The 19,376-nt window shown below is 42.2% G+C and overlaps 1 protein-coding gene across 6 annotated transcripts in view; it reads left to right on the forward strand.

Moving 5' to 3' along the window:
* Window positions 1-17,873, forward strand: part of PLCH1 (phospholipase C eta 1) — a 60,292-nt gene extending 42,419 nt beyond the window's left edge. For 2 of the 6 annotated variants that reach the window (XM_015872225.1, XM_015872227.2), the window contains 13 exons: window positions 526-687; window positions 3,311-3,382; window positions 5,460-5,551; window positions 6,279-6,379; window positions 6,705-6,884; window positions 6,981-7,088; window positions 7,557-7,681; window positions 8,088-8,172; window positions 8,846-8,992; window positions 9,365-9,444; window positions 10,926-10,985; window positions 11,462-11,816; window positions 14,683-17,873. In XM_015872225.1, the coding sequence (XP_015727711.1) occupies window positions 526-687; window positions 3,311-3,382; window positions 5,460-5,551; window positions 6,279-6,379; window positions 6,705-6,884; window positions 6,981-7,088; window positions 7,557-7,681; window positions 8,088-8,172; window positions 8,846-8,992; window positions 9,365-9,444; window positions 10,926-10,985; window positions 11,462-11,816; window positions 14,683-16,787 (3,672 nt within the window). In that variant the 3' untranslated portion in view covers window positions 16,788-17,873. The remainder of the gene's footprint in view (window positions 1-525; window positions 688-3,310; window positions 3,383-5,459; window positions 5,552-6,278; window positions 6,380-6,704; window positions 6,885-6,980; window positions 7,089-7,556; window positions 7,682-8,087; window positions 8,173-8,845; window positions 8,993-9,364; window positions 9,445-10,925; window positions 10,986-11,461; window positions 11,817-14,682) is intronic. The other 4 variants (XM_015872226.1, XM_015872228.2, XM_015872229.1 and 1 more) reach the window with 3 other exon arrangements.
* Window positions 17,874-19,376: the final 1,503 nt, after the last annotated feature.

Genomic DNA, 19,376 nt, shown 5'->3' on the forward strand with positions numbered 1-19,376 from the left:
TGTCTCAGGAGAGTTCTCGTGCCCCATAGGGAGGGGAATGCCAGGTGCACACATGTTATCAAGGATCCTATTTCAAGCATCATATGTAAGAGACCTTTGGTATTTATGTAGTCAGTGCTGCTATTAACTCAAATGATTCTACAATTTGGTTATAATTCTTTCGTCTCTTGTCAGAGCAGGTATCTTGTAGCCGTTAGGCTGTTTGATATCACTGAGGAAATCTGTTGGTGATTTAGTTGAGAATTTGTGCTGTGCTCAAAAAGAAAAGGTCGGACTTGTGACTGTTTGAAACACCAGGGCCTGGGGCTGTGGGCAGTACTTTGCTGAGCCCTGCAGGGGCCCTAGAGGGAAGAAGGGAAGATGGCAGTGACAATAAAAGCCCCAACTGGATGGGGTTATGCAAGAAACTTTTCTTGTTCAGAGAAGGGCAATGGTGGGAGTGCCTGGGGCACATGCAGTGCTTTCTCAGGCTGTCCCAGATGGACATAATAATCTGTTCTAACTGGATCTCTTAATGGTTTTCAGAGTAATGGTGCTACTGAGCATCAGGTGGAATCTTTTATAAGAACCAAGCTTGAATCTCTGCTAAAAGAGTCCCAGATCAGGGACAAAGAAGATCCTGACAGCTTCACGGTGAGAGCACTGCTAAGGGCAACTCACGAAGGTTTAAGTGTTAACCTGAAGCAGGTAGGTGGGTGCTTTTTTCTTTCATTTCCTGGGTATGAAATATGGTGATGTGTTGTGCATTTCAATGACTTATGAACAGCTCCTGATAGATTTGTTTCATCTAAAATGAAAACCTGGAGTAGTTTCAGATAAAACATCTGAGGATTTAGGAGATTGAATGTGAAGAGTATCTCTCTCTCTAACCTGTTTTATTTCCTTCTACATGTTGGAAGCAAGTAATTCAGGAAGCCTCAATACTGCAAATAGTTGCCTTAGTCCTGTCGTGACTGACCATGGTAATTCAGCATTGCTGTTTCCTGTAATGCACAGGATTGTGCTTTTACTGCCCGAAGCAAGGGCCTGTTTTTTTTCATACCCAGACTGTTTTATGTTTGTGAATGATATGTTTCTTTTCCCTTTTGACATCAAGTTATTATTACAGAGCTATAAAATTGTACTGGGATTTTGAATACATCAGTGCAGTTTGTTCCTCCAATCCATAGTCACCATATTTTCACCTCAACTCAATGCAACATCTATTATGTAAAATGAGAACAGATTGTTCTGAGGGATGTGCCTACTCAAATGATGTAGTATCCAAGGTCAATTACGTGCAGATTGACTTCCTGCACATCTTCCCACTCCATAGGTTTTATGTTTTTCTTGTCAATATTTTTGTAAGACTGGAGCTATGAGACCTTTGTCTGAAGCCAGGCTTGACTGCATAGAATATGCTCATCTTGTGCTGGTGCTTGAGTTGTCTGGTCACAGCTGTGTTGTGATGGGAAGGGGCTGTGAGCATCCAAAGATCAGAGCCACCTGACCTGGCAAAGAAGGGTTATTTCCCTTCTTTCCCTGCTAAGTCATAAGATTATGACTTAGCAGCTGAGAGCGGGCTGCTTGCCTCTTCACTTTGGCCTCTGTGGGGTTGGGAAAGTGGGATTTCAGAGAGCAAACAGTTAGTAAACATGATTAGAGCCACTTAAACATTACTTTGAACTAGAATAATAACATTTGGGATGTTCTCTGGCACCTGGAAAAAGGATTGGTCCCTAGCTAGCATTGAAGAGCAAAGGACTTTGTTTAAAGAATGCAGATTTCTGTAAGTCACTTATGTTTAATTTGACACCCGGGATTACCAGTTGCATTTAACTGGTGAGGCCAAAATACTGGAAATGGGTGATGCAAGAGCATTGTTGGCACATCTGTCAGGTCATAATATCTCTAATAATCTGTAATCAACTTATTTAAAATTATTATTGGATGTCGAGATCCCTTCCTGCAGCAGAGCGTATTGGAAGACTGGGTGCATGTCTGACCCTGTTTTCAAAGGTCTTTAAGCAACATAGAGCTGAGATTGGTAGTAATAAGAGGTCAAGTAACTGGCAGATTAGTTGATATCAGCTGCTGACTTAGATGGAAGGCAATTATAAATGGCTTGATGATTCTGTAACTTACTTGCTCACTTTGTTTGGTGGCCCTGTGGTAGAGTTCTGCTCTGACAGTTGCTGTGTAACTGCTGCACCAGAGGCAGTCTGCTGGGATTGACTGTGTACATTCTGCTGGTCAAACCTCACTTTCCTTCCCTTTATCACTGACAAACTTCCCTTTTTCCAGTAAATGAACAACCCAAACAAAAAAAGAACTCAACAATCTATGATGCAAATTCATGTGCTGTTGCCAGTAGATACCATGTTCTGTATGGAGGTTTTTCTATACATTTGTGGAGTTGGGTTTTTGGGGTGGGGGGAGGAGTGGGGCAGTGTGTCCTATCAGTCGCTTTGGATTTGCTGTGTTTGAGAATGTCAAACTCTCATCAGACAGAGACACAACCTTCATCTGCTCGGGTTTCCTTCTCTGCTTTATGGGGATTTTCAGCCTGAGCTAGGAACAAATGTGTGTGTGTAGATACAGTGAATTGGTGGCCTCAGCACCTATTGTTTCTATCATTGTTACTGGCCAGAAGTGATGACCAACACAATGCAGTGAGTAGCTGGAGTTTTCTGGAGTCACTGAAATACTGGGGCAATATTCCTCAGCATCTTTAGGTCTTTATTTTGCTCTTTGAAAGAAGAAGGGATATGTTTTTCTGGCAGAAAAGGCCAGGTGCTGCCAGGAGTTATCAAAGCCGTGTCCAGGGGCACAGCGGTGGATGTGAAACTTGGGCTCCAGGCTGTCTTGTAGCTTTATTTTTTTTTCTCTCCTTTCCTTTCTGGCTATTTTTATGTACGTTTTCAGGTGGTTGCTGTTGGTTTTTTTGCTGGATTGTTTTTTCTCTGTGCTTGGTTGCTGTCTTGAATATTAATGTTCATTTTTGCCTTCCTCTTAGAGGATTGCTCATCTAAATTAGAAAAGTCCTTTCATGACATGGTTTTGAGTTTGTGTTCAGAGATCAGTATGTTGTGCATAGACTTTAATTCCCTTCTACCTTTATTCTCTTGTGCAATTATTGTGCTCTTACAAAAGTGAATCAGAGTGATGGGCCAAAGCTTTCATTGGGTTAAATCCCAATGTCTGTTAGAGACTGTAGTGAGTGTAATGTAGTGTAATGTGTGTAATGAGTGTATTAGTGTGATGTCTGTTACAGACTGTGAAAGACTGAAGGTATCCACTTACACTCATTTTTCCAACTTTCCCTGTACAGAACCTGGACATGAAAGAAGGTGGGAAAAAGTCTCACAGTCGATCATTAATGGGCAACTTCGGTAAACACAAAGTAAGTGAAATGAGAGAGTGATTTTGCTGGTTTGTCTGACTGTTTTAATGGCACATGGTGTGGTTTATTGCATGAGACAGGCATGGTGTGCATGGAGGCAGTGAGGAAGGACTGCTTGCTTACACATGGTGTAATTATTGCTGTTTAGAAGAGTATAGCTGGCAAGATTATGGAGAATCATTCTGAGACAGTCGCTGCACCCCATAAAAATCTTGCCTGGCCATAAAGATAATCTGAATTAGTGAAGGGTAATTGCTGATATTTCTGATCAGCCCTAGAGCAGCAGCAGAGCATTCTGAACAAATGCCTTGATATGTTCTTGTTTTCCAGACTTCTGTCCATAAAGCTGATGTTGGTTTTGTTTGGGGTCTGTTTTTGCTTTGTCCTACACTCTGAGCAGGGCCATGCAGTGCCCCCTGCCTGGCTTCTCAAACAGGGGCTGCTGTGACTGAGCAGTGGCTTTGGTCCCACCACTCCTGCTCTGTAAAAGTTATTTTCCTCTGATCTCTTCATGGTTTGTCATACACTATTTATGTGTATGTAGCTGCTGGGTCAAATTGTCTGCTTCGCTAGATCTTCATTGCAGCAACTGCACCAAACCAAGCAAGAACTAATGTAATCCAAATGAGTGTGAGGTTTCCTGTTCCACCTGTGTGTGCTGCCTGAGCAGATAGCAGCCATCAGGAGGGATGGCATGCCTGTGTTTCCTCCTGTTCTGTTGGTGGGAAAAGATGCTGTGGGGTGAGATGTCACATACACAAGTCAGCTACTAAAAACAGATGGTTATACTGAGAATTGGAAAGCATATCAGTGATTTTAATTGCTTCCACTAGCTATCCTAATAGATACAGCAGGTGGGAGAGTCTGTCCATTTAATCTATGCTGGAAAAAAAAAGGTCTCTGTGTGTTGTTGTTTTCTTTTACTATATATATATATATATAATGATTATATTGCAGATCGAGTCAGGGGAGAGTTCCAGTAGTTTCTCCCTCACGCCTTTCCAGCTAATGGGGAAACCTGGCATAGATGGTTACTATTGATCTTTTTGCAGATGCAGAATTATCCAACCAGGGATATTGACTTGTGATGTTTTCGGCTCTTGTTCCAGCTGTATACGTGTGTAAACTCTTTAAAACCTCCAGTGGAGGAGAGAATGCCAAAGCTGGCAACTCCTGCAAGTTAACTGCAGGATGGATCATCACTTCAGACCTTTGAACTGCTCAAATGATCTCCAGTATGGTCAACTTTATTTCAGTGCTGAACAGAGTAAACTTAAAATATAAACTGAGTTCTGTGCATTATTGGTTTATAATAGCAGGAGAAATGAATTCTGTGCTCAATTATCATCTAACTACATGAGCAGAAGGATACAGAGCTTTCAGTTATATTGTTGATTACCTCGTGATGATAAGGGAATTAAAGAAACTCTCATTTGAACTACAGGAAGTGTTACGAAACATGTAATGTTGCTGAAATTGGACACTGTGAAAGCATAGGCACTTATTAAACAACAGCATCTTTTTGTATCTTTTTATCATAGCTAGTTCCTTTAATGTACGCTGCAATAAATTAGAGTGATTTGAATGTTCATTTGCATGGCTCAGAAGGCAGCGGAAGAAAAGATGCTTGGGAATTTTGCCCTGAGGTTGTTTGTGTTCTCAGCTTCATGAGTGCATTTGTTAAATTCTCTAAATTGTGAAGGGAGAGAGCAAGAAGCATAGGTGAGTTCAGTACACTGCACGTGTACACCCTGCTGCGTGCTGCTGTTTGTTAAATATGGTAGTGGCCATTGGAAATCCAGCAGGACCAGTGGAGCAGTGCAGAGTTGAGAGCCGTCCTCTCTGTTTCCCCCCAAACTTATCACCATCTACAGCCTGTTCATGGCAGAAGGGAAGCTGCAGAATGTGCATGGTATACTGTAGTGGGTGCCTGGCTTGGAGAAATGTTTCTTTTCCAGCTTGGCCCAAGCTGCTGGCCAGCAGGTAGACCTGCTCTCTGGGTTCGTGGGTAAGTGGTGTGTCCTTGCAGAAATATCCCGTACTCTGAGCTAGTTGTGCTTCATTTTTTTCCCATCAGAAAACAGGGAAGGCAACATCCAAATGTAGCACATCAGATGATGATGAAAATCAGCAAAACTCTTCTGGAAAGGAAGCAGGGCAGCTGCACAGGTGAGCTGAGTGTCACTGCCATTTTTCAGCTCAGTAGGATTAATAACATGTTGTTATTAATATGTATATGTCACAGCCTAAGTCTGGTTTTTCGAAGCAAGGCATTTATGACAGTTCTGTCAGGGTATGTTTTGCTGTGGCTGCTGTAGCCTGATACTTTGAATACGTAGGCTTTGGTAGGTTGCAAATAGCAATTACCCTTGAACTGATAGGAAATGCGATAGTAATACTTTCCTAATGGAAAAATGCCAGTCTACATTTTGCATGCTGTAAATAGTGCTCAAAGAAAACTGCTTTAGCCTAAATAGGGGATACATCACGGCCCTTTCAGCTTTATTACATCTGAGAATGTAAAGAAAAAGCAATCAAAAAAGTGCCACTGAGAATGCATTTGCTGTCACTGAAAAGCTCCTTTTACAGAGGCAACTCAAAGCTGTCTTTGTTTTTGTCTGGAGAAGCCATCGCTTGGCGATTTCATTATGGTGTAAATAAAAAATGTTGTTTGTGCATTGTGACTGAAGGTACAGGGGTAACTGTCAGCTTGAAGGCTGCTCAGAACCCACTGTAAGGAGACTAGCCCCACAGAGTTCCCTGCTTACTGCACCTTTCTTTGCAGCTTGAGTTGTACAGCTGTTTGTTTCCTTACTGATGAAAAATAAAGGGAATTCATATATGTTTTAAATATTGAAAAAGTCCTTCTTTGTTTTATGTATTAAATATAAATCAGTAGACTGACTCGTCGAAGGAAAACTGTGAAGCTGTGCCGAGCTCTGTCTGACCTAGTGGTGTACACAAACTCTGTGGCAGCTCAGGATATAGTAGACGATGGTAAGTAGATGTCTGCAGTTTGTTCAAAGCACTCATATCTGGGATTTTGCAGGAGAAAAGACCCTGGTAATTAGCATGACCTCTTGCTTGGCTTTCCTTCCAAATTCTTGAAACTCGAGAGTTGAACAGAAGGCACTGCTGAAAGACGAAACTGGTGCCCTTCAGTTAAACTATATATCGGTTGAGTATGACAAAACAATCAGTGTAAGTTTGGGCTAACTCTGATCTTCTCCTTGGTTAATACCAGTATAGCTGAGGTTTGGGTTCAGGCCTCCATGCCCTGGGATTGCTTTGTAACTTGTTTGTTGGTTAACAATGCATTCAGGATCAACAGGGAATGTGCTGTCATTCAGTGAAACAAGAGCCCACCAAGCAGTGCAACAGAAGGCTGAACAGTTCATGCTTTACAACCAGAAGCAGCTTACAAGGGTTTATCCGTCAGCGTATCGGATCGACTCCAGCAACTTCAATCCTTTACCTTACTGGAATGTTGGTTGCCAGTTAGGTGGGTATTGCATGAGAATCTTATTTCTTACTTCTTGTCTTTGTGTTAAGTGAATATGATCTTTATCAGTGACACTCAACTCTTCTTGTTTAACAGTGGCACTAAACTACCAGTCTGAGGGGCGTATGATGCAATTAAATGAAGCAAAATTTAGGGTAAATGGCAACTGTGGTTATGTCCTCAAACCTCAGCAGATGTGCAAAGGTAATGTCCCATTATGTATTGATTACGAAATAGTAATTAGTAGAAAGGTGACAAAGAAATGTCAGAGGCAGTCTGGGCGTTTGAAGGTGGCTGAAGAACTCAACCCGAGCTACTTGTTCTTGTTGGCATCTGTGCAAGAAATGTGAAGACCGCTGATCTGAGTTGTAACTGTAGCCTTACAAATGGTCAACCATATTGGAGAAGAATTTTTTTTTTAGGGCGGGTGTCTTAGCCTTGCAAAACTCTCCTCATTAGCAAGGGTGGTATTTGTCTTGTAGTAGTGGGAGGGTTTTTTTGTTTGTTTTTAAAATTGAATGAATTGTAAAATTCATTAATGGTTGTTCCATGCTCTCAAGTTAGCAGCTAATGTGTGCTGTGTGCATATGTACTGCTTGTGGGGGCAAGGGGTTAATGTCTAATTTAGATTGTCTATCCTTACGCTTGCTTTCCTTGCTTGCCAACTTTCAGGCTCGTTCAACCCCTATTCTTCAGATCCACTTCCTGCTAGTCCTAAGAAGCAGCTTATCCTGAAAATCATCAGTGGACAGCAGCTGCCTAAACCTCCTGACTCGATGCTGGGAGACAGAGGAGAGGTAAAGCACTCTGTTACCAACAAATGCTTTTATGGCAGGCCCTAGAATGACATGGCAGCCTTTGACTCAAGGAATTTTTCTCCTTATTTAAATCCACCAGTAACTGTCAGACATTGTCAAGCTTTTGGTCATCAATACTAGCATTTCCCACAGTCTGTATCCTATATGTAATGTTTAAGATGTAATTTGTTTTGTATTTTGGAAATGATTCATGGCTGGCCTTGGTTCCTCAGCCTATAAACCACACACCACTACAGTTTGTGAAGCCACGTTGCATGAGTGTGCTGCTTGGAAATCACAATGATTCTCGAATATGAATTTAAATTAATTATTTGTGTCAGTTTCCTTAAGACTTGACCTTCACTTATATTGGCTTGCTTTTAAAATATTATTGTTTCTAAAATAGATAATAGATCCCTTTGTTGAGGTGGAAATTATTGGGTTGCCTGTTGACTGCTGTAAAGATCAGACCAGGGTGGTTGATGACAATGGTAAGATAATCAACTAATTTCCTTTTCTTAGAGTAAAATATGAAGTAATTACAAATGATTCAGTGTCTGTTATTACTTTGTAAATTGCAGAGCTTCTTACCTGATGAAATCAAATGATTTTCTTCTAAATTAATTCTGCTTTCTGACCAGAATTTCTGGTGCAGGACACGAGCGAGAATTGCTTTGCCACAACATCCATCTCCTGGATTGTTTTGAAATCTCCTTTGAGCAGAAATTCTGAACATTTTGATGTGTAATAAAATACCTGTATAATTTCAAAGGAAATGAAAACAAATAAGCAGTTTTATGGCCACCTCCCCCATCATGGGAAGGTGGGAAAGAACAGAGTGAGTTAGCCTGCTGCAGCAAGGGAGGAGGCCATTAGTTTTAGCGGGCAGTTGCAATATCATGGGGGGTGGAAGAGATTAGTTCCTCCTGCCACCTACACAAGAACCATTTTTTGGTAAAAGCTGCCTGGGAGATGGATCTCCCACTCTCATTTATTTCTATAATGAAGATTGAGAGAGCTTAGACATAGATGAGCAATGTATAAGTGAGTGTTCAATTGCACGTTTGGTCTGTTTCTCATGCCTCTTGCTATGATTCATGAACACTGGGACCAGTGCTTGCTCTGACTGTGTTTCTGAAACTTTCTGCTGCATTTGTTGTATAGGGTTTAATCCTGTTTGGGAGGAAACACTCACTTTTACCATCCACATGCCTGAAATAGCTTTGGTTCGATTTCTTGTTTGGGATCATGACCCTATTGGGCGAGACTTCGTTGGACAAAGAACGCTGGCCTTTAGCAGTCTTGTACCTGGTTAGTCCCACGTCTTCTTCTTGAATTAGATGTTTAAACAAAGATCAAATGGCTTTGAATTGCAAGTTTAAAACTGGGTGTCAGCACAGTATGTATGCCTAAATGTCTAAGACCGTGTATGAACTCAGACAGCTCTGCAATGTTAGGGTTATGCATTCACTGTTGCTTTCAGGCTGGGTGGCTGTGATATTGGGTGTTTCTTCTGTCTTTAACTTGGGGCAAACTGTACTGTGAGACTTGGAAAACTCATAAGGACACACGAGGTTTCATTTAATACAGCAGGTATATATGTTCCACTTCTGCAGACACTCATTGTCAGGTGTCCATAAAGTACACACTGCTGACTGGGATGCAATGTCTTAATTTTGCTAGGTTATCGACATGTGTATTTAGAAGGACTGACAGAAGCTTCCATATTTGTTCACATAACCATTAATGAAATCTATGGAAAGGTGGGTATATTTGCATATGTAAGTATTTTATGGCTTTTTGTTGTAATTCTTCTGATAAAAATGAATTTCAGTTCAGTTTAAATGTTTTGTGGAGTTTACAGTGTGTTTTGTATTAGGTTCCTGGCTAACTCTGTGCTGATCATTAGTAAGGTTTAAAGAAATTATGCAGTTCATGTAGGGATGGAATGAGCTGAGGACTTTTAACTGCACCAGGACTTGGTATTTGAAAAGCTATTTACAGGAGCTAATTTGTCATAAATCTCATAGGTTCTAGTGCATACCTCTTGTTGCTTTTCTGAAAGATTACTAATTTTAAAGCTCATTTTTAAAATGAAAGCAAAAGCACAGTGCTTTTTCTCTGCTTTAATTGCCTTCATGAACAGGTCAGTGGAGATCAGCAACACACAGAAGTTAAGGCCATGTTCAACAAGCTTCTAAAATAAAATGGACCTTTGTAGTGATAGAAAAATAATAATAATTAAGGGTATAGAAGAAAGAATGTTAGCTCTCAGCCTTTCTCCCTCTTGAGAGCAGATGCGGGGAATGTTATGTCAAAGCTTTTCTGACCAGCAGCTTTTTGTCTGTTCTGGAGCACTGCAGTTATCTCTGTACATAAGATCACAGCTCTGCAAGTACCCAAGGAAATTTCAGAGAGGAGATAACATAGGCAAGGCCCAGGGGCTGAGATTTGGTGCAATCCAGATCCTCACTTAACTCCATTACCTTTATCCACACTGATCCCGTTAGATGGCTGAATGATCCAGAGATAGCCCTTTAAACCACTTAGATGTGTGTCTTGCTCTTGGCATCCTTGCCTCAGCACAGGGATCAGTGTTTCAGTGCACTCTCTGCTCTTGCCCCTGGAAGTGTTCCTACAGCCAGGGACATGTTGGACAGAATGGCCCTGACTGTGCCTGACCTGTGTGTGCTCTGTGCACAGAGAGAAGCTTTTAGTCTTCCAGGTAGTCTTCATCACTGCTGCATCTGTGTTAAAAGAGCAGTAGCAGTAAACAGCTTGGGTTACATCTGCAGCACATTACGTAGACATGTACATGTCTGTAGAGCTTTGGTTATTGCCTGAAAAACAGCCTGTTTGACTGTTGCTCCTGGTTCATGTTCTCTTCAAAGCAAAATAGTAAAGAGCAGCTTCATAGTGAAGACAAATGTTTATAACAGAAGATGGAAATTATTCTGAGTGGGATTTGATATCTCATATAACTTAGTCTACTATCTAATTCTTGCATTAATGATGGACTACATTATTGTTTCTAAGGTATAAACAGGCCAAATCTACATTGCCATGCTTTTAAAAAGGATGTCTGGTGAAGTTCCTATGAAAGACTGATGTTACATTAATGAATAGTCTTAAAGAATTTGCTGTAGAGAGTTTATATTTACAGTTGATGCATTATTTACCTTAGTTGCTTGTATTGTGGTCTTGAAAATATTAGCCAAACGTATTTGCATTTTTTGCCTTTCAGTGGAGCCCCTTAATCCTCAATCCCAGTTACACAATATTGCACTTTCTAGGAGCCACAAAGGTAGACTTCATCAGCATGCACTTTAACTTGCTGGGCACAGATTTTCGAATGGTTCCTAATCGCATGATCTGTAACTACCAAGCTACATCATTCTTCATTCAAACTCTGAAACATTTGAGTATTGCTTTGATGATGCCCATGCATAAAACTTCAAATTAATGTCTAGCCTGTCACTGCTGTACATTTCTTACAATATTGTCATCTCTGATTAGGAGACTTTGAGCAAACCTCTCTTGTAATTGTGGCAGGCTGCCATCCTAATGAGGAGAAACACAGACATGCATGAATTCATGGAGACCTATGCTGATAGTTCCTTGGTCAGAGTAGATGTGAATTGCTTGGTGTGAATTTTTTGCTTTGCTGCATTTTAACTTTGTATTCATCATTCATAAATGCTCAGAAAGCAGCCTTTTCCACCGCACCCTTCTATAGTAGTCTGGACTTGCTTGAAACCCTGGTTATTCTTGTCCTTTCAGAATAAGCAGCTGATCGGACTCCGAGGGCTGTTTAATAAGAACCCAAAGCACAGTTCTGCTGAGAGCAGTGGTCACTATGTACGGAAGCGCTCTATTGGTGACCGAATTCTCCGGCGCACGGCCAGTGCACCAGCAAAAGGTAGAAAGAAAAGTAAAATGGGTTTTCTGGAAGCTTCTGAAATTAAGGACAGTGCGTCCGAACCAGCAGACCTGAAGGACAAAGAAGGAGTTGTAAGGCGTACCAGCCGGAGTTTGCAAGCACGTCCTGCTTCTATGCCAGTGGACAAATTCCTTCTTGTAGGACTGCCGTGCACAGAAGATGAAACTACTCAAGATGCCAAAGGAAATGCAACTGGTAAGAGACTTCCAGAACTAATGGTGGTGTAATGAAGTAGAAATAGTCTATTAGGAGGGTTGATTATGCAGTTTATATACAAGTAGTGTTATTCAACTTCCTTAAGTGTTACTAGGCAAAATGCTGTGTGCTTGAGATTCTAGCATTTTTAGTCCCCTCAGATTCCATGTCAAGTGGAATGATCTCAATTGGAGTTGCAGTGGAAAGCTGTCTCCAAACCAGGCAAATAAATTACAATAATTTCTAGAAGTGCTCTTAAAAGGACACTTTTCAACTTCTGTTGTGAGAAAGCAAAATTGATTCTTCCTTTAAGAACCCACGTTCAATCAGTCTTCACCAATTTCTGTTTTGTTACGGTCAGTTTGCTTATGAAAAGTTGCTCGCATGGTGTTTTTTCTTCCCGTTTTCAAGGAGGAAGAATATCGTGCAGTGTGTGGCTTTGGTTGCAAAATACGTAGAGACCAATGCAGACTTTCAAAAGTGACTAAAAACAGGGACAGTAGGGTCAGACTTTGTACCCAACTGTCCTTAAAAAGGAGCTGAATTGAGTAACTGAGTATAAATGGAAAGCACCAAGATAAAATCTTAGTCTTGCTTAGTCATGATACACGAGTCAAATCTTAAAACAGCTGTTTTCCCAAGTCTTTTCTGCATCACTAGTTTGAGTTTTGAATGCCATTCCCCTGACAGCAAATTTGGTGAGTTCAATGACATGCATCATATTTGATTTACTAGAATATTTAGATACATCTTGAGAACTTTAAATACCGTGGCTGTAGTTTGTTAGACCTGCTGCCTCCACCTGAAGCTTGTACCTTGTCTGAGCCACCTACGCTGCTGTTTGGGATTGGTTTTTGTTCATCTGGGTGCGTGCTCTCATACAGGCTGGCCAGGTGCCCAGCTGTGGTCAGTGTTGGCAGCTGCACTTTTTCAGAGTCGGTCCCCACAGGGCTATTCCTCCACAGGCACAGGGCAGCCAGCAGCACTGTCTGTCCTACCTGGTCAGAGGAGAGCACAGTGAGAACCTGGCTTGGATGGTGGCTGACAGAAGTGCTGCTGTGCTCTGAGTGTTCTCTCTCAGCTGCACAGCAGCAGCTTCTGCCAGTGCCGGGAGCCACGTGGAGCTGGACAGCTGAGCTCAGGTGGGAATGTATTGTTAAGCCATGTTTGTTCTACCTGCCCTCATCTGTGGCTTTGAAGGAACTTAGAATATGGACATCACTTTGTAAGACAAGTCACTAAAGAGAAATGGAAAACAAAATTAAACCTGCCTTTTTTTTCCCCCTACCAACCTGAGATAAGACTGTAGACAGGAAAAGGGATGTTCCTGGCAAGGGAAGTTAGCTCTGAAAATGCTGCATTTGAAATAGAAAGATTTTCTCTGGATAAGCATGTGAAGCTGTTGCAGCTCGGTCATTCCTATCAACAGCTGTAGGCATTATTTGCAGATTTCTTACCATAGATGCTTTAAGTAAGGACAGAATTTCACATTTTTTGGAAGCTGTAGGTATTGCCTTATAGGAAAATAACACAGGCTCTGGTGAGATCACCTAAAATTCTGCTTCAGGAAGTAAATTCTCTCCTTTGGAGTGTCTGTCTGGCTTGGCCCATGACTCCCACAGAGGAGAACCGGCCTCCTTAGGCATAGAAAGTGAGACAAAAGATGAAATGCTAAATGGAGGCCTCTGCTGTAGCTGCAGGACCTTCTCTCTTCTCTGTGCCAAAGGGACAGCCCATTTTTGGAAGAATTTACCTTCAGCCTTGATAAGAAAAGGTGTGAAAGGGCTTCACACATGTGCAGAACTTGGCTTGGGAGTTCTCCTAAAGTAACTTCAGAGCCAGTCATTCAGACTGGGAGCCAGATCCATCGTCATGGAGGTTTCCAGTCCAACCGAGTGCTTGTTATTTCAGGATGCAGTGAAGAATAAAGAGGGCTGGCTGTCCAGCAGAGGTCTTTCTTGCTAAAATGCTATGGCTAAAAGTACCTCTACTGACTTGGGTGGATTTCTGCAAAGTGAACAGTGTGCTGCCCACTTTCTCCCTTGGTCTTTGTAGGAAAAAAAAAGATGTACAGATGAATGAACTGTACATGTCTCCTGTCTTTCTGTGGGTACACTGATTGGCTGGAGGAACTTATCTCTAATGGGGGGCTTCAGGCACCTGATTTCTTGTGAACGTAAAAAAGAGTATGCGTTATACCAGATTTATTGCTTAATTAAAGCTTCGAAGCTAGGAGTGAGTCATGGAGCTGGGATTTGGCAAATAAAGACAAATAAGAAGATTTGGTGGATAAAATTTTACGTATTTCCACAGAATTTGAAAGCTTGCTCTCCTATGAATGCAGAGTGCTGATAGAAGAGCAGAAATTATATCCTTAGATTTTAATCTCTTACAATAACTGTACGTAAAGAACAGTGTCTGGAGTCCAGCTACCTGACGCTTTATACTCCGAGCTCTTTTAAGCATGCATCTTGTTTCCAAGTATTATGTTTTTTTAACAGAGCTGTTTTGTTCTGTCTTTATTGCCATGCTTCTTTATAGTACAAATCTGAATAGGAACACAGCTGAAGGTAATGCCATGTGCGAACGATGATCTGGTACCTCATTAACATTATTTGCAACAAGTATTACATCACGTGCTTGATGTAATAGACATTCTAAGGAAGCTTCAGTGAAGTGCCTGCAGTTGTATTTTTCCATTTATCCATGTCACAGATAATTTGGGCTGAGCCCTCACGACACCATAACGGTTCTGTCACAACTGTACCTAATTTTACGTTCTCCATTTGTCTGTCTCAGGACAAAGTAGTTGTTAATAAGCAGAGCACAAAATGTATGCAACTAACGTGTTTCTCGTTTAATTTAGCCAACAGTGATGGCGATAAAAATGAAAAGGAAACAAACTGGAAAGAATCTGTTTTCGCCTGTTCTGAGAAAACCGCAGATATTTCAAATTTTGCATCTCCCTTGAAAAAGGAGAGTGCCCAGAATGAAACTACAGCTGGTTTTTCCCTTGTGCCACCTCCCCAGGAGCAACCCGAACATTTGGTTGCCGTAAGTGGTGTAACCGAAACAGATCACCTCATAGGCAATCAGGAAAGTCACCTTCCCATTGAAACTGTGCCTCTAATTCAGGACGCTGGCTTTGAGCGCATCACGGAAAAAATGCAGGGCAGGAACTGTGCAGGCAGTAAAAGGGAAGATGACACAAACAGGTGTAAGGAGCAGAAATTAACGCCTGTCAGGACTTGCCTTCCTGAAAAAGTAGAGGAGGTTGAAAATCCCAAATACGACATCATCCAGAAAAGCACCGTGGCACATCGTTCTCTCACCAATATTTCTTCTGCCGTCTGCTCTGAAGCTCCTGATTTATGTTCCTCTTTAACCATGCAGGACAGCGACATCTCCCGACTTATAGAACAAGTTTCTTTGGTGACTGAGAGTGAGATGGACAGTGCAGTCTCAGCTCTGATTGGCCAGCTGGATGTCACCGATGACCAAACCAGCCTCACTGCACCGATGCTCTCAGGTGCTGGCAGCCAGACCTTTGGTGCTGTGGCCACGCAAACACTTACTGCAGAGCTTAGCACTCCCTGTAAGAACGACTTCATTTCCACCAAATCCAGCAAATCCCCTTTATTTTCAACTCCAGACATTGCCGTGTTCCCCAGCCCTGAGACTGCGGAGTATTCTGTGTACACAATTATCCACGAAGCAACTCTTACTCCAGGTTCTGAATTTAACACCCACAGTGGGTTAGTTTGCAAAAAAAAGTCGAAGAGTGTGGAAAATAACTTGCCTGGCTCTTTTTGTTCTTCACCTTTCTCTTTGCTAAATGCAAATCCCCAAAGAAAATGTGAAACAAGCTGGGAAGCCCCAGGATCTGTGGGTTCTTTTGCTTCCAGTAGCCTCATCTTTGAGGAGATGCTTGTGGACCCCCCTGTGGGTGAGAATTCAGAAAGCAGCAGTCTTGTAGAGGTGGGTGGGGATTCTCAAGATCTCTTGGTAACTGCATGCACGTACAAAAGGGAAGATGTGAGCCAAGTGGCTTCCCCTTTAAAACTGAGGCAGCAGCAGCAGGACAGTAGGCACTGTGGTGAGAGGACCTTTGGGAACTGTGCGAGTGTTGGGCTCTGTGCTGCTGCCCTGGACTGCTCGGATAACTTTAGGACTGCGGGAAGCAAGCTCTCGTTTCCAGCCTGTGAAAATGTTGGTTTTCTACATCATCATCATCATGTGGATAAGCAGAAAGATTTGATGTGTACCTCCAGGAGGTCCCAACTTGATGTAAACTCACCAGTGCTCCGAAGCGCATTGGCTTTCCCACCCCCCCCAGCCATCAAACAGGCCAGCCCTTGCAAATCCAAGAGTCTTGGTGACCTGACATCGGAAGATATTTCCTGCAATTTTGAAAGTAAGTATCAGTACATCAGTAGGAGCTTTATCACATCTGGCATGAGAGACAAGAAGCTCGCTGCAATGAAGAGGATGAGACCACACTCTACAGATGCTTTGACGGAACAGCTGAGAAAGCTGCTGTCCCTGGACCAGGATGACAGCCACCAGATGCTGTATTCCAGGCAGCTTGATGAAGACTGCCCAAAGGCGCTGGTCAGAAAGCTGTCGTCCAGGAGCCAGAGCAGAGTGCGGAACATCGCCAGCCGTGCCAAGGAGAGGCAGGAGGCCAGCAAGCAAAAATCTTCCAACACAGGCAGCATAGCGGGGGTTGTCCTTCGGAACAAGCCTTCGGTGTCCCCTCACGTCGTCAACAGGCACTCGACTGGCTCCTACATAGCCAGGTACCTGGGCAGCTTCCCTGAGGAGGCAGTGGAGGGCCGGGGTCTCCCTGAGGGTACGTGTGCTGCCTGGCAGCAGGGCTGTGCTGAGCGGCTGTGTGCTCACAGCCCCCTGCTGCAGCTGGAGCCCGACGGCGATGAGAAGCCTGAAATCTATTTCCTGCTGAGGCTGTAGGTTGGATAAATGTACGTCTTCAACGTTTACAGATCATTTCATTGAAATGAAGGGTTTTTTAGAAAGAAATACTGTTTCGAGGCTTTAAATTATTTAGAAATGCATTTTTGTGGTGGTGGTCCAGTCACAATTTAATGTTCCTTTTCCTATTGGAACTTACGTAAATAAAACCATATTCCATCCTTATGTATGTATTACTTTAATTTAGCAGTTATCAAGGATGTAGGCTGGGGGCTGGCTGCACGCAATGAGCGTTTGTAGCATTTTGTCTTCGTAATGCACGGCTCGAGGGCATGACATTGCAATGAATGCAAGAGTATTTTTCTGTTTTCCCGAAGTCTGCTGTTTGAGAAAACAGTCCCAGTGGTTGCTTTTGGCCTTTCATGCCAATACTGCATGGGGTGCTTTCTGTTCCTGGCGACTGCTCTGGGCTCTGACTGCTCAGCCAGGTCCTCCCCAGCAGCAGACCCCGAGCATCGCCTTCACTCAGCTTTGTACCCAAATGCTAATAGTGATTTTACACGTTTCCTTGTTTGGACTGTGGTTCTGCAACAATCAATTGGTACGATTAGGGTTAGTCCACATCTGTGAGGACTGCATAGATTTGTCTTCTGCCCACTCTGTGAAGTATAACAACTGTTGTGTTCTGTCTTTGTCAATGTGTGGAATGCTTGTTTCAGGACTGAGTGGAATGTGGGGGTAAATCTGGGTTTATGAATAGAAATTTCTGCATATTTTCTGTATTTCTGCTATTGGTTGTGTTTGTAGCAGATTGGTTTTCTGTATATTTGTAATTTTATTGCTGAAGTGTTGATAGTCATTGATATTTAAAGCTGATGTGATAGAATAACTATTTTGACCGTCCTTCATCTTTTTCTATGAATGCTGGAAGTGAATTGATGAGTAATCTCCAACACCCGGAGCTTTCCTGTAGGGAACAGCATAGCTTTATTTTGGTTTAAAGATATCCTTTGTCTTTGCTGTAAGTTTTTTTCTTATATGTAAAAGATGTACCTTATACCTCTTTCTTTTGTAATGCAGAGTATTGTTGTTCTTGAGAACACCATTAAAATAGATTTTTAAGCACCTGGTTACATGTTTACTGAAAATGTGGAGAATGCAGTTATGGTTAAGCTGACAGCAGGTGGTGATTGCAGACATCACGTCTGTCTTGCCATGAACTTTCAGAAGGGGAAAATTGTGTAACTTTTTAAAAGTTTTCAATCTCAGAACTTCAATTCTGATAAAAGGTTATGGCCTGGAATGGGATTGGTCCTCAAATATGTCTTTTCAGTGTATGAATAATGCCTGACCTCACAAATGGTGAGTATTGGAGAGTCCTCTTTAAAATATTTGGAGAGCAAATTAAGCCGGTGTCAGAGGCGTCGCATGTTGCTTTTTGTTTTACAATTATATGTAACAAAAATAATAAAGTACCAAAAAGGCAATAGTATTGCTATAGCACAACCACAGTATGTTTGGGTTAGACTTAGTATTTTGTATGAAAGCAAACCTGCCAGGCATATGTACAGAATGGCCATTTGACTCTCTCTCTCTTAATTTGCTAGAAATGGAGAGGATTCAGAGTCTGGAAGGAAGAGCTTGAGATGCAGAGGAGCTGAGTCTGTCCTTCCCTCGAAGGATGGGCAGGCGAGGAACATTCCCCAGGACTGCTGTGCCTCCTGTTCTCCTGCCAGGTGCTGTAGGGACCAGAACAGAGCTGTTTCTCTCTAAAAATCAGGTTAGAAAGTCTGTCTAATCTCAGGGCACTGGACTGTTCCTGTGCTTACTGTTTTGTATTTGGTTATGGTCTTCACAGAGTTAGGAATCATTCTATAAGCAGATGTCAAAGATGCTTGAAATGAAGTTAAATTTCTTTCGTTTTCAGGTCAGTCAGTATAAACAACTTGTCCCTTACTTAAAACTACCCATATTGCTTCTGAGATATGGAACTATTATGTGTATCCCAGTTTATATTCAAGTACAGAGTATATTCATCAGTTGCTCTTACACCTTCAATTCATAAAGCTGTTCGTCTGTTTATTCAAAATTAATTGAACCATGAAAACTCATAGTGATTGTTTTTTGGTTTTTTTTTCTGAAGAATCTGCTGCAGACGTCAACTTGTTCCAGTGCTGATTATCCCCAGGGTTTAGAAATCTATATACCTTGGGTTTCTGCCTGGCTTCACCTCCCAGTGCAGCACTGTTTTATCTGACTGCTCTGTTTAAAGGCCTCTTTCCAAATGTCTCTCAGATAAGCATGAAGCTGCAGCCTTCTCTGTGACATCCCATGTGGAGCAAACCTTTGGAGTCTTGCACTTCTTCAAATCTTATATTCGTTCCCAGAGGTCTCCTGTGAGGGCTGTCAAGTTCTCAGTGTTGTTCTGGAGCTGCAGGCACCACTTGCAACATGTCAGGAGCAGTTATGTCAGTGGAAAGCATGGAGGTAACGTGATTGGTACCACACTGGGATTATAAACACAAGGTGAGAGCATTGAATCCTTGGCTGAAATACTGCACTGGAAGCATCCATTCAGTAGGTATCTGTCGTGCCTCTCGCTCTCCCTCTTTTTTTTTTTTTTTTTTT

This window comes from Coturnix japonica, chromosome 9 (genome assembly GCF_001577835.2).
Source record: "Coturnix japonica isolate 7356 chromosome 9, Coturnix japonica 2.1, whole genome shotgun sequence".
Taxonomy (NCBI): Eukaryota; Metazoa; Chordata; class Aves; order Galliformes; family Phasianidae; genus Coturnix; species Coturnix japonica.